Source organism: Hevea brasiliensis, chromosome 5 (genome assembly GCF_030052815.1).
Source record: "Hevea brasiliensis isolate MT/VB/25A 57/8 chromosome 5, ASM3005281v1, whole genome shotgun sequence".
Taxonomy (NCBI): domain Eukaryota; kingdom Viridiplantae; phylum Streptophyta; class Magnoliopsida; order Malpighiales; family Euphorbiaceae; genus Hevea; species Hevea brasiliensis.
In genome coordinates, this window is record NC_079497.1 from 5,553,418 (window position 1) to 5,567,655 (window position 14,238).

General features: G+C 32.8%; 2 protein-coding genes across 9 annotated transcripts; both read right to left on the bottom strand.

The window, feature by feature from the left end:
• Positions 1-2,088: 2,088 nt before the first annotated feature.
• LOC110643259 (protein LIGHT-DEPENDENT SHORT HYPOCOTYLS 1-like) lies at positions 2,089-4,058 on the bottom strand. The gene has a single exon (XM_021795587.2). The coding sequence runs from the start codon at positions 3,055-3,057 to the stop codon at positions 2,473-2,475; it is 585 nt and encodes a 194-aa protein (XP_021651279.1). The 5' UTR covers positions 3,058-4,058; the 3' UTR covers positions 2,089-2,472.
• A 5,125-nt stretch (positions 4,059-9,183) lies between these two features.
• Positions 9,184-14,238, bottom strand: LOC110643242 (low-specificity L-threonine aldolase 1). 8 transcript variants are annotated; one of them, XM_058146690.1, is made up of 12 exons: positions 14,076-14,237; positions 13,194-13,328; positions 12,735-12,769; positions 12,154-12,601; positions 11,760-11,871; positions 11,080-11,130; positions 10,910-10,981; positions 10,676-10,808; positions 10,526-10,584; positions 10,137-10,237; positions 9,530-9,596; positions 9,184-9,438 (listed from the first exon to the last, which is right to left on the bottom strand). In XM_058146690.1, the coding sequence occupies exons 3-12, from the start codon at positions 12,754-12,756 to the stop codon at positions 9,400-9,402; spliced, it is 1,104 nt and encodes a 367-aa protein (XP_058002673.1). In that variant the 5' UTR covers positions 12,757-12,769; positions 13,194-13,328; positions 14,076-14,237; the 3' UTR covers positions 9,184-9,399. The 8 variants fall into 8 exon arrangements, with proteins under 8 accessions (XP_058002673.1, XP_058002676.1, XP_058002672.1 ...); XM_058146693.1 differs by having other exon boundaries at positions 14,070-14,237; XM_058146689.1 differs by lacking the exon at positions 14,076-14,237 and adding an exon at positions 13,669-13,998.

Genomic DNA, 14,238 nt, shown 5'->3' on the forward strand with positions numbered 1-14,238 from the left:
TGTGTAACTCATGAGATCTCTTCAACAATGCTAATGCGTAAAGAAAAAAGAATTCCAAACAAGTAAAGAGAGATCTTAATTATTCTAAACCCTAGCTTTAATTTCTCACAAACATAGAACATATGCTAACTTGCAAACATATGATTGAATATATACATGTATAACTCTTTCTTTAAATTTAATTTTGAAATTTTTGAGTGTAGGGTTCATTTCAAAGGCCATGTAATTCCTAGTGAATTAGATTTCGGCTTTTGTTCTTATTTGAATGGGAAGGTTACATATTTTTCCAATTAGGAATAGTTATAAGATCTCTACACAAGGAGGCTCTGCGCTGTTGAATGTGCTTTGAGAGCAAGCTTATGAGAGCTTGAGGTACCAATGAGGGAGACATAATTGAGCATATCTGGTAGAGAAAATTTGTGATGTTTGAGAGTAGAACTAGCGTTAATTTGTAATAGGATATATTTGTTGTTAATGAGGACTGTAAATTAAGATGTTAACAAATTACCATAACTTTGTCTTGGCATATTATTCAATTTTGTTCATATAGCATAACAGAAATAATGTTTATGGATTAATTATATACACATATTAATTAGGAGTTAAATTGATGCAAACCATTACTTGTTTATTTATTTTTATTTGTGCTATTCTATATCTAAGATGCAAACAAAAAGAACAGAAAGGAAAAAAATACAAGGAAATATACATATACAGCAAAGAAAGAAAGAAAGAACAAAGATAATAATGAAAATGATCAAACATTTATTGCTTTCAATCTGTTAAAAATTAAGTAACTGAATCCAATTCCAAACTATGATGGTTAATTATAATGTTGGAAGACTAATTCTTAAGCAATAAACCCATAAAGGCTACTCAACTTAGCAAAAATTATTGGGAGAACAGGTTAGAGTAGTTAAAATTAGCCTATGTAATGTAGGCACCTAAAGAAAGAAAAATAAGAAAGATTAAAGAAACCCTAAATCAAATTGTTATATAGCTTGAGATCAGCCACTGCCATTGCCAACCAGTAATTAGCTAGGAAATCCATATATAGTTCGTGTGGCAACATATGTATATTTGCCACCAAATCCTACACAAGATCAAGGAGAAACATGATCTAGATCACTGATGACACAACACGTAATAAGCTCTTTCTAAACACTTAAATTAATCTTTCTATTTGAATATAATATATACAAGAGCATCTCTCTTCAGTATTCTTTGAATTAATATAATAATACTGAGTCCTTCAAAGTTATGACCCTAAATCATATAGCTCCATAAAGACAAATCCAACATTAACCAAACAAAACATAAAAAACCCATATTGTTAATCAAGTTTAAATGTTTGTCGGTCCACGTGGATTATAAAATATAGCCACCCAAATTCCATATGCTGGCTTTAGGAAATATAAAACAAAATTTTAAATAATTACTTTGTAACATGTTTGTTTTTAGCTGGCATCAATATCAGAAAAGCTAAATCTAAGTTTTTGTCTTTATGTCTAAATATGGAGTCGTTCACATTATCTTTAAATGGATATCTAACCGATCATTTCACTGTTTGTAGGCTCGTGATCTTCCACCAACTCTTAAATGTTGTGTCCTTCACTACTAGGAATATTTCAATTTCTAGGTTAATTCTGTCTAAAATGTTCAAATAAAAGCAATTAAATGTGCCCTCTGCATGAGATAAAGATTAGTGCATGCTACAATATATATATATACACACACACATACAACTAACATTGTCTACTACTAGTGATTCCTCCCATTCAAATAAATTAATCAACTATTTTTTCTGGTAAATAAAGCAGACCTCCCCAGTACAGACCTCCCCATTACACCCATTATTCAACAACCTATGTTAAGTGAAAAGAATTACTAGATGGATGATTAAATTACTGTGTAGAGTTTGTAATATAGTGTAATGCCTATCAATATGTCATATTCTGGTTGGTTCTACATCTTCTGGTACAAATAAGTGATCTTTTATTTCTGTTTTTTCAGGCTTTGTGGACAGAACAGTTAAAATTTTTAATTTCCCCCAGAATGGGTGAAGCAGCAAGGTTAGGAAGAGACTAATACAAGAGCAAATCAAACAAGTGCTTACATTATATGTTCCAAGTACAAATTCGATTTATGACCACAAGTATAAGATTACTTGTTATCATCATTTCCGCTAATAGTCTACTATTACTAGATTCACTATTACTGGCACTACTACATACCGGCAGTAGCTCATTGCCAGGCCGTTGTCCCTTAAAGAGTAGTCCCAATGGTACCCACAAATCTAAACATATGCTCTTAGAAAGCAAAGCAAAGTTCTTTATATAACCATCTCTTTATAGGATAAAAAAAAAGAGCAGAAAAATAATACCCATACGGATAAAGCTGCTGGTGATAATGAGCCCACATCACATAGCTTCAATGCAAGCTTCTCCTTGTTCATATTTTACCTCTCTTTCACTAGCCTGCACCTGAATCAGCTGGCGGTGCTTCTTGTGGCGTTGATGTTGCCTTTGGTTTAGGCCTTTTTCGCTTCTTCTCATAGCTAACCCCTCTTGCTTTTGCCTGAAAATCCCTAACCTCCCTCAAGTAAATCCTCACTGCCCTTGCACCAAATGGGTTCCCTTCAGGCCTTCCTCCGTGCTCCTCATAGGCTGCTCTGAGTCGTCCGATCAGTGCGTCGAGGCTTCCCCAAGCCTGGCGGAGAGGGCATGGACAGGGAGCTGGTGGGTTAGGTAGGCCAAAGAATGGACAAGTTTGATTATGGACTTTGGTCTTGCCAAATTGATCAAGGTATCTAAGGAATTCAAGGACATGGGCACCACTGCACATGGGAAGCGAAAGAGGTGGCCTGTGATTCCTAAGGTACTGGCAGAAAGTGTTCCAGTCTCTGCGCTTCTGGTTCTCATAGCGACTCGGAGTGGAAGATGGGGAAGAGGCTGCGGTTGGCGTGGTGGTTGTAGTGGAAGTGGTAGAGGAGGTGATCGAGACACCCATTATTGGGCTTGAAAAGGTTGGGTTTGCTGAAGAGGAGGCCAAATCCATGTCGAAAGATGATATAGGAGATGGGATTAGGGTTTTCCTGTTGTCTTTATCAGGATCTTGCTGGAAGATTTGTTTTTGCTGTAGGGTTGTCCTGCTTCTAGCTGCAGCTCTTCTTCTTGGGTCTTAACTACAGTTTTTTTTTTTTTCTCCCTTTTTGCTTTCTTGTGAGGGAAGGTGGTGACTCAAGGATGAACCCTAGAAAGAGAGAGAGAGAGAGAGAGAAAGAGACAGAGAGACAGTTTCTTGTTTTTCAGGTGAGCAGGGATAGTGTATCCCCTTGAAATGGAAAAGTATGGAAGCTTTGTTCTTATCCACTTTGCCCCTACAAGAGTGGATATTTCTTGTGAAAATGAAACACAAGAATAACCAAAAAGGGATCAGTAGGCAAGAATTTGCATGGCTTCCCAGTCTTCTTCACGATAAATGCTATTGAGAGAGAGAGAGAAAGAGAGAAAAGAAGGGGTTTTGAAATTGATGGTAAAGAAAATGTAAAAATTTGAAGGGGAAACACAAGATTCTGCTTAAAGAATGGCTGCAGTCTGCAACAAGTCTTTAAGGACTGCAGTTATTGGTAGATGATTTCTGAAATATGCTTAAAGAGAAGATCAGATCATCAGATTTTCTTTCCAGGAAAAGAGCAAGCAACTCAAGTTTACACTGTAGATAAAGTTAGAAAAAGGGTGTGTAAGAGAGAGAAAGAGGTAGGGAAAGAGAGAGAGTCGAATAGTCCCATTGGCTCGGTTAACACTGCCCCCCACTGTTAATAAGTTCAACAGGACAAGAGAGTGTTTTGTTTTGCCATAATAGGACAGGTTTAGCAGTGGGAGCAGAATTGATGGTGACACAAGAGCCACAACACAAAATATACTGTCGCTAGTCAGTGCTGGCTTTTAAGCGCGTACGGTTCACTTCCCTCTAAAAGTAGATATATTGATTGTAACATTCATTTACGAATTTATCAAGGAACCTTCACAGCAATTGCTTGTGTGCTCACATCCAAAATCTTTGTGCCCTTCCCTTCAATATTCCAATTCTCATTTTTTTTAACTTAATAATAATGCCATTGGCTCCTCTTGTTAAACACGACATTCTTCCCCTCATTGCTCTTAATAAAAGCAATTAAGTTATTTATTTGATTTGCATTGCCTGTTTGATTTTTAATTAGTCTTTTCAATGTTGTTTTTTAATTAAATGTGTGAATTTTTTAGAAATTTGCTCTTCTTAGATTGGAATGATGTAATTTTGGTGTGGATAAAAATTAAGGAATTTAATTAATAGCTACAAATAAAAACACCAATCAATAAATTTTAGTTTAGTAATATTATAATATTTTTAAAATTATAAAATTTTGAGTCTTAATTAAATTCAATTGTAAAAAATATCAATATAATAAATATACATTTTAATAAAAGTTTTTTAAAATTATTTTAATATGATGTTAAAGTAATAAATAATATCAAGGTAAAGTATTTAGATATTAACATAACATATAATATGTAATTATAATTATATGGTAAATCAGTGTGAAATAATTATTAAAAAATTTATATTATGAAATTTGTATACATCATGATGTACTTATTAATAAAATTTTATTAATTGATTGTTTTAAATTTTTAATAATATATAAGACATTATTTAGGCCTAATGTATTAAGTTAAATATATATATTAATTTATACAAAACTTATTTCATGGGAATTTTCATATTAAAATTTAACTTGAGTGCGATGGAAGTAGGCAAATGTACAAGAAAACTTCTCTCACAATAATCACTTGGTGCAATGTACAAATTTGCTGGAAACACAGAGTCAGTAAAGCACAAGGCAAGTTGCTTTTAATATTATGGGCATTTTTACAAGAATGCGTAAAGATGATGTGTCTTCATAAAGTGCTTTCTTTACCTCTTTTTTCTTTTTTACTAAAATTTTTGGTTTTCCTAATAATTGATTCTCCTCCATTGGGTAAAACTGCAGTAACTAAAGATTCTTAATCTGCAGCGCAAAGGCTAATCTTGTGAAATAAATTAATTAATCCCAAAAAGAAAAGGAATTACATATGAGAATTAAAAAAAATTAAAAATTAATTTAGATGGCAAAAAAATTCATTTAATGATGGGTCAATTATATAATAAATCTATGTGAACACCCATTTTTGTTAAAAAAAATTAATGAAACACAGATAAGTGGGATTTAATAAGCAATTAGTTAGTCTACTTAAAATATTTATTGATATTGATACTTTTATTGTTAAAATGTTCCTTAATAAAGGCATGGTCTACTTATAAATTGATCTAATGCATTGAGTTAGAAACTTCAAAAATCAAGGTATCACTCAAAGATTCCTCCTTCTACAGGGGTGGAGGAAGCAATTTAGAGGATGATAGAAAGCAACATCCACCATAATTGAGGAGGAGAGAAAAAGGAAATTAGAAATTTATACAGGAGTGGTGTCATTTCAATCTTGAGCAAAGGTTGGTGTTGACTCATTTATGAACCTCGACCAATCACTCCATGAAAGGGTAAAAAGGTGGAGGAAAAAGAAAAAAAAAATCATTTCAAGTTGTTTTTTTTTTTTTAACATGCCATTGTTCAGATTGGATATAATAGAACAGTCTATTAGACTGGTTTAGATAATGATGATGATGCTAATTTTTTTTTTTTAATTTCTATTAATGAAATTTTATATATAAAAGAAAAAGGTACAAATTGCAATATCTAAACAAAGAAAACTGTAAGTTTACCCTTTCACTTGCATTGCACAGATCAAGGAATTAGCCCTTGTTTCAGGAGAGGCCTATAAGGCTATTTGTATAACCTTCCAGTTAGAGTAAGGAACAGACTTGCTTCATTTGGAATATAAGGTTGCAGCTTACATGACCTCCAAGAGGAAAGGCCGGTAGCCTCCCACAACCCTAAAAAAAAAATGATCCTAGAATGAAGAAATGGGTTTTTATTAATTAATTTCAATAATATTCCGTATTAGAGTAAACTTCACTGTGCTGAAAAAGGAAAATTGTGAAAACTGGGCGTAGCTTGTTTCATTTTAGGGAACAGAATGATTCAAGTAATGTCAGTTTTTTTAAGCAATTGTTCCCCAGCTTCACCAAATGAGAAAAATAAAATTTTAAAAAATAAAAATAAAGAAACCATTCAACTGAATTATTAATGAATATTTGATATAAATAGATTGATACTTTTATATTTTAAACGAGATTGAGCGTTCGATTCTTATAAATGAAAAAGATACTCATTAAAATTTTTTTATCTTGAACGATCCATTACAAAAAGTATTAATCATAATTTATTGTGCTGAAAATATCTGTAAAATATATATATAAAAAGTAAATTTAGCATTTAAAAAAATAATAATTTTTTTAAATAATAAATAAAAAATAAATAAATGTAATAATATAAATATTAAATTATAATTACTAATATGCGAATATTGTTTGGATCTTTATTTTATATACTCAATTCAACTCAACTCAATTTTTATTCAAAAAATTTGAAATCGGCTATATGAATTTGCTTTCTCCACTCTAAACGATTAAATTCTCAAAAATTTATAATGCTTATTTTATATATTCAAATATATTAAATTTAAAAAATCTTAAATAGTAAAAGAGGATTTTAAAGGGCCCAGCAAGAGATTCACCACCTAGGTAGTAATTAAACATAAAGTTCCTCAGTAAAATTAGAAAAGAGGTGGGAAAAAAAAAACATGATCGTGCAGTGCAGGGGCGGGGGGTTCAAGTTTTGGGGTCTGTGCCTGTAAAATTTCGACATTGTATATGATGATTATCACTAAGTTTAAATAGTTAAAAAAATTTATAAATTAGGGTGGGTTTGCCTTACATATAATAAGATAAGTGAATATATGGTTTAAAAAGGCAACTCTATTTACTTCCATTTAGAGTAACAAACACAAACCCTGCATTTGGAATCTGAAAGCTGCACAATAGGGGTTTCGCATACCATTTCCTTAGCTGCTGCTGCCAAGGATTTGGTCTGCTACCTCTTACTCTAATGTAGCAACGTCACACAAATGGATTGGGAATTAATAATAATACTAATAATAAAAGCTTAGGCTATGCTCCATCCACAATATATTATGTAAAGAAAATCTAAATTTATAATGGAGTCTCTACTTTATAATATAAAAAATTATAAATTCAGACCCTGATCTGATCCATCTTATTGAAAGTGGGTCATTCCCTCAAAATTCCTTTAAAAATGTATATATGAATGTTTCCTTTAAAAATTTATATATGAATGTAAAAATTATTTAAAATGCAACACTGACACATTATATAAAATTCACCCATTGAAATTGATCTTGTCAGCAGAAAATATGGGAAAGGAACACAAATATCTCCAAAAATTAAATAGTGTCCTTCAAATTTATATTTCCATTCTGACCTTTGAGTAAACTCAACTTCATTTCTTGACTTCATAAGGTACTGTAATAATTTTTTTAAACACAGGTTAATCTAATTTGATTTAGTAACTAAAACCATATTATTCACTTATTAAAGGTCAGGTTGGAACCCTTTTCAACTATTCCTCCATTTCCCTTTATATGTATATAATGGGGAAGAGATGAGTTGCAATTGGGTTGGCTTATGAGAATTTATTTCATTCAGTTCAGATGTTTGTTGTATTTTGTAATTAAATTGTCAGATATTACACTGGATGAAATACAATATATTTTTTGGACTGCAGAGTACTTTTTTTCCCCTTTGTGATGAATGCCAGCCGATAGTCAACATTTTGTACGTTTCCATCTTCTTTAGTTTTGAATTTACTTGTCGAAAGCTACTTCACATTTTGTACATTGTCTTCCATGCATCACTGCAAACATTTCATCTTTGGACCTTTGCTAGCTCCATCATCAACCCACGGAATAGGGAAAAAAAAAAAAAACACTTGAATTAATGGGTGTTTACATAATGATATCGGAGTTGTCTTTGTCTCCAACATTGTGAGAGATTGGGAGATCAACTTGAATGCAATTAGAGTCTAATAAAAACAAGAATTATTGATTTAAAAATGTATTGAATAGCAAATTGAACAAAAGCAACAAAATTGGGAACCTTCAAGGAAATTCTGAGCTTAGTTTGAGTAATGAAAACCATACCTAACTGCAATGCCTCATTTTCATAGTGAAAATCTTGAAGCTTAAGACTCAAGAGTACCAAACGTGCAATAAACACACCCAACCCACCAATCATTAGTTATACAAACTTCCACATTTCAGTAGTACCCTAAAATCAGTGCCAACCTTAAACAATCTTACCCATTACTCTTTAAGGGTACATGAAGCTAGACTTTGGACATAAGTAAGAAGCAGCATGTGCACTTAGGACTTCAAAAAAAGAAAAAATATCAAAGCAGGAATTGATCTCATAGGAGGTGATCATCTTCTAAATCTCCATAGGACACGGAGGCCATATGAATCCAAAGAAAAAAGGGTACCCACCACAAAGCCCATCCTGTAGAAGGGCCCAACTGATGCTGTTGAAGGGCACGTATTAATTAAATTAAGGGTGTTCTTATTATTGGCCCAATTACAAATCCCATGCAGCCTACAGAAACTGTACAGAACTTGAATTTTGAACACCTTCACTCTTTTAAACTTTCCCATATAGCAAAAAAGAAAAATAAAAGGATAAATGCTGAGGAACGCATGATTGATAACAATATTGCATTTTCAATTTTACAATATTATACAATTCCATGCTATTAGGTTCTTTCTTTTCATTTGAACCCAACAAGTCCAAATAATCAACAATAGAATTCATGAAAGGGATAAAGATTACCAATTCCTTGCGCACACAAAACTACAATAAGCTTAATTTCAAGAAAGTTTAATTTAATTTATTTTTAATTTTTTATTTAAATTAATTTAAATTTAATTCAATCTAATTTTAATTTTTTATTTAAATCAATTTAAAAATTTTAATTTAAATTTAATTCAGGCCAAAAAAATAATTTATAAATTTAAATTTTTTTTGAGCTAAATTAAACTTTAAGTTCAAATTTCTAAGTTAATTTATACAAAAAGTTAAAAAAGAGCTAAATTAAACTTTCCTGACAAGTACAAGTGTAAAATTTAATATTTAGCCTAATATTAAATTTAATTTCCTTATTGGCTATAATAAATGTTACAGGCCATGAGCAGTAGGGTACTGCTTATTTGTTTAACCATTTTTAATTTCAAACTGTAAAGTAAAACACACAGGACACTGGTGAAGGCAGTTTCCTTCTAATGAAGAGTCTAACACTTGTACTTAACAGATGGAAATAATCTTATTAAAGAGAAATTCACATCATTTCTTCCTCTAGTTGCCATTTTCATCTTGCACCCCTGTTAAAGCTTGCTGCAATTTCAACCAAGCGGAAATGTGACCTTTACAATTTTTCAGAACAAGTAAAAACTTTTGCAGATGGAGATCAGGAAACTTCTATTACCTGAAAGCATGATAAAGTGTACTGCACATCACTTGCTGAAATTTGGTGGTGAAGAACAATCCTAATGCTGATAAAGAAAGGAAAAGAACAGGAACACAAACTCGTTAGCTCCCTGTCTATCCAGATGAACATTAAAACAATGCATTTGGAAATGTAAACAAGAATTTTATTACGCCAAGGATTAATTGAATATTATGCCTTCTGAACTGCACACGCACCCGAATATTATCATTGACCAAAATGCTGCTCTACTCACATGATAATTAGTTTCAAAATTCAGAATCAGAGGCAAATTATGCAAATTTAAAGAAAATTTGTAGGAAGTGCTCAGAGTTGCACAGATCGGTTACAGATGTAACAAATGCCTGGTTTAATCAGGAAGTATAGTCATAAAAGTTTTTCATGAATAATCATATACAACTCAATCAGGAAACACACTCCTGTAATAATAAACATTTGCAAATATGAGCTTAATGAGATGCTGCGAGCAGTATACTAGCATACTAAAGATCAATGATTCAGAATGCTTTCACTCGTGTCACTCTATAACATGCGCAAGAATGGAGAAAATGAAATGTCATGGCTCCATGGCGGGGTATAAACAGACCTGAATGGGCCCTCTAACATCACAAGTACACCATGTTGTTCCAAGCTCTTGCTTAGATTTTCTGCTGTAAATTTTGAGTCATCTAGCATGTCCAAATATATCTGTTTAAACAGAACAAAAAGAAGAGTAAATATACCGCATGTTCAAATTCTCATACTGAAAATTTTAACAAACTCCAATAGAAATGTATAAGAAATAGACAAAGTTAATAACAGTTTTGCACATATTTCATTGATGTGTAAACAACGAAGGTCAATCTCAGTCAGCTTGTGATTCAATTAATACTATATTTTCTGGTCAGATAAAATTGCAAGTTGGATGAAATTTTCAATCCAACACAAGGAGCAACAAAAAGTAAAATTTTAAATATAGGTAACAGATATACTTACAATGTTGGTTTCTACCGCAGCGACATCCACTCTTAGTCCTTTAATTTGATTCAGTCCCTCTGAAAAAACAAATCCATAAATTTGCAAAATTAGAGTAACCTTTGCAAAGCAAGAGGAGGGAAAGCTAAAATAAAGCTCATAGGTGTTAACCTGCTAGTGTCTTGGCTTTCTTGTGATCATCCTCAAGCTTTCCAACGTTCTCTTGCAAGGCAACTAAAGCAGCGGCACAAAGGATACCAACCTGTCGCATCCCACCTCCTAATGTTTTCCTAAGGATTCTAGCCTATAAAAAAAAAAAAAAAAAAAAAAGAACAGAGGGAAGAATTTTCTCAGTGAAGAGAAAAAGTACAAGCATTCCTTATCAAATCAAATTTTAGTTGCTACCTTTGCAATAAAGCTTTTTGAACCAACAATAACTGATCCAACTGGCGCACCCAAACCTTTTGATAGGCATACCTGGATAAAAAATATATGAAGGTATACTAACAAACTGAATAAGAGAATATAAGTCATCCGAAAAAAAAAAGACTGATAATTTCAACCCTTTGTCATACCGAAACTGAATCAGCAGCTTGAACAAGCCTATGCACAGGAACTCCAAGCGCCTGAGATAGAATCTTTTCAAATCAGATACTGAAAACAATGGTCAAATTTTGGTTTTAATGCTTTAGCAGGAATTTTTCCTTCTCTTTTTTCTGTTAAAAAGAAAAGAGCAGCATCATAGGCAAACCAAAACAAAAATGTGGACTGAAATAGCAGTTCTAGATGAAATCTTTTGTATATCCGTCTAAGCCTTCATTATGGCTGGTATAAATTCTAAGCATGTGGGCTTCTATATTCAATCCCTTTTTCTGTAAACTGTTATCCCATAGTTATGACTTTATGAAGCTGTTTCTGATCTCAATGAATGCATTCAGTTTTTGAAAATGTTTTTTCTAGCCTCCCTGAGCATTAAGCTGACATTCTAGTTTTACAGGGCCAGATCAAACACAAGTCAGAGTCTATGCTGCGTAAAACATTGCGAAAAAAAAAAAAAAAGCTAGTTTTATTGCTCTATCAAAAAATGTTTCCTAAAATGAATGTTGGGTCTGGTGCATACCATGTGTAATATCTTATATCAGTTAGTCACAACTATTTAACTCTAGGACCTTATTTTCTTTATATGACATAATAACATGCCACACAACTGCAGATAGAGCTCATAACTGAATATATTGAAAAAATTTTTACTCACAACTGCTGCATTGAAAATGCGAGCCCCATCAATGTGAAGCTTCAAACCATGCTTTTTAGCTAATTCTCCAACTCTATCTGTATATTCTACAGATAGGCATCTACCACCACAGCTGCATTGATTAAATAACCACAAGATAAAACAGATGGGAAAAGGTACAGAGTAAGCTGTTGGCAAAAATGGACAGGAATAACAAAGTTTGATGATATCAATTCTTAATGACAGCAACATTTCAGCAAAAACAATCCAAAAATATAGAGATGATATTATCATAAAAATATTTTATTGCATGGTACATCCAATAACAAACCTAAAATGGTTAAATTACTCAGGTAGCTATCATTATCATCATCCACCACAAACTTGAAACAATTCATAACGGAATAGTACTTACTTGGCTTGTGAATTCTCCAGGCAGATAAGCCTAGTAGTTGGATACACAAGTCCCCCTCTTGGATCTCTAATTGCAGCTTCAATTAAATTGATATCCATCGTTCCATCCTTGTTATTCGGCACTGTCCTTGGATGCACACCTCCAAGAGTTGAAATGCCTCCATTCTCATATATGTGGATGTGAGAATTGTGTCCAAGAATTACTTCACTTCCCCTAATGTCACAATGCACAAGCACACTAATAAGGTTACCCATGGTGCCTGATGGAACAAAAAGAGCTGCTTCCTTGCCCATGATTTTGGCCATTTCAGTCTCTAACCGTGACGCAGTTGGGTCATAACCCAGAACGTCATCATCAACCTCAGCATTTGCCATAGCTGCCCTCATTGCTTCAGTTGGTTTAGTGACAGTGTCAGACCGGAGATCCACTGTTCTGGTTACCATCTTTGCTGAAAACAATCCACCATTAAAAAAACATTAATTTAAGGGAGGAAAATAAATATGTATATACTCCAAACTCCTTGTCTTCAATTAAAATAAATTTCCAAAATGTGAAACCATCACTAATAGATTGATGCTTACAGTGTTGTTTTTCTGCAACCATGTCTGGCTGATGTCTACAGAAATGATTGTGCAAATAGACAAGAAAATTTTAAGAAATGCAATCAAAGTTTCCATGGTCAAGTTTAGAAGATAGAAATAACCGTGAAACTCATAAAATCACTAAAATGTTAATCTAACTAGAATCTCTTATCTAATTGATCCCTTCTTTAAAAAAAAAAAAAAATAAGAAACCAACAAAACTATACTGACCCTCAATTCCAGTAAGACATGTACAGATCACATATTTGTTAAATTGCTCTGGTCAAATTAAAGAGCTCAATTAATAATTTTCTTAACAGATTAAAGTTATCTGATTTCAAAGCATGCCCAGGCCATCTTGAACTTGCCTCAAGAAAATTCAAGAAATTTCAGCTCAACCCAGTCAAGAATTTAAGTGTGTCTGAGAGAGAGAGAGAGAGAGAGAGAGATGGTCCTAACTGTGTGCAAGTTCCCTTCTTCTCTGCTGTAAACCAAAAAATTTCCCTCTGTAAACCAAAAAATTTCCCAATCTTCAAGCTTAATTTCAAGAAATTAAGTTCCTATATTGAAACGGCTGCCCCAATTCCTTGTACTCTGCATACACATGCAGGAAACGTGAAAACTTCAACAGAATTACTTACGGTAAAACTCTAAACTAAAGCCACAAAATTGTTAACAAAAACCCAACAGACTTATCAACAATAAACACAGAAAAAAAAAAAAACTAACTCCAGCACAAAAAAAGCATCATGAGTAGACTCTAAAGTATAAAAACAGAAACTACTTTACCAGAGAATCAACTTAAAAAGTCTTAGATCATAAAAATAATTAAACCCACCTTATGAAGAAAATAATACCAAGAATATCAAATCACACAAACTCAAATTTTCATCCAAAGAAGCTTAATTAAACCCCAAAAGTCCTGCATCTTTACCCAAAATTTAGAGTTTTATAAACTCTACGAAACCAGCAGTAGCCGTTAAGTCTTCTTTAAATACACTTCCAGGAAACTAATTACGTAACCTAACCCCACCACCAAAATACGCAAACCAACCCGGTAGTCTCTCAGGAATTTACACAAATAGTTTTATAATATTAAAAGAAACCCTGTTGTGTTTTGATGGAATCCTTGGAGGTGGTCTTAGGGAACTTGGAAATAGATTCTTGAACAAGAATCCAAAGAACCAAGCAAACCACTCAAACACATGGACATGCATAAGCATATGCGTGGGTGAATGTGTGCACAAGCAAGCTTGTCCACTTGGTTCTTTAAGTGCAGTGTCATGCAGTGACCAAATCCATAAAAAGTTAAAAGTTTGGAATCACAAGATAAACCTGTACCAGTAGTGGTGGTGGCATCCTCTAGAACCCACAGGGAAAGTTAAAATCTCATATTTTCTGGCATTTCTTGTTCTTTCTGAATAAAGATTACAGTATTAAATAACTTTCTATCTATTTTTCTCATGGTTTCAATTGTGGTGCCTATAAAAAGCAGGATTTTTTT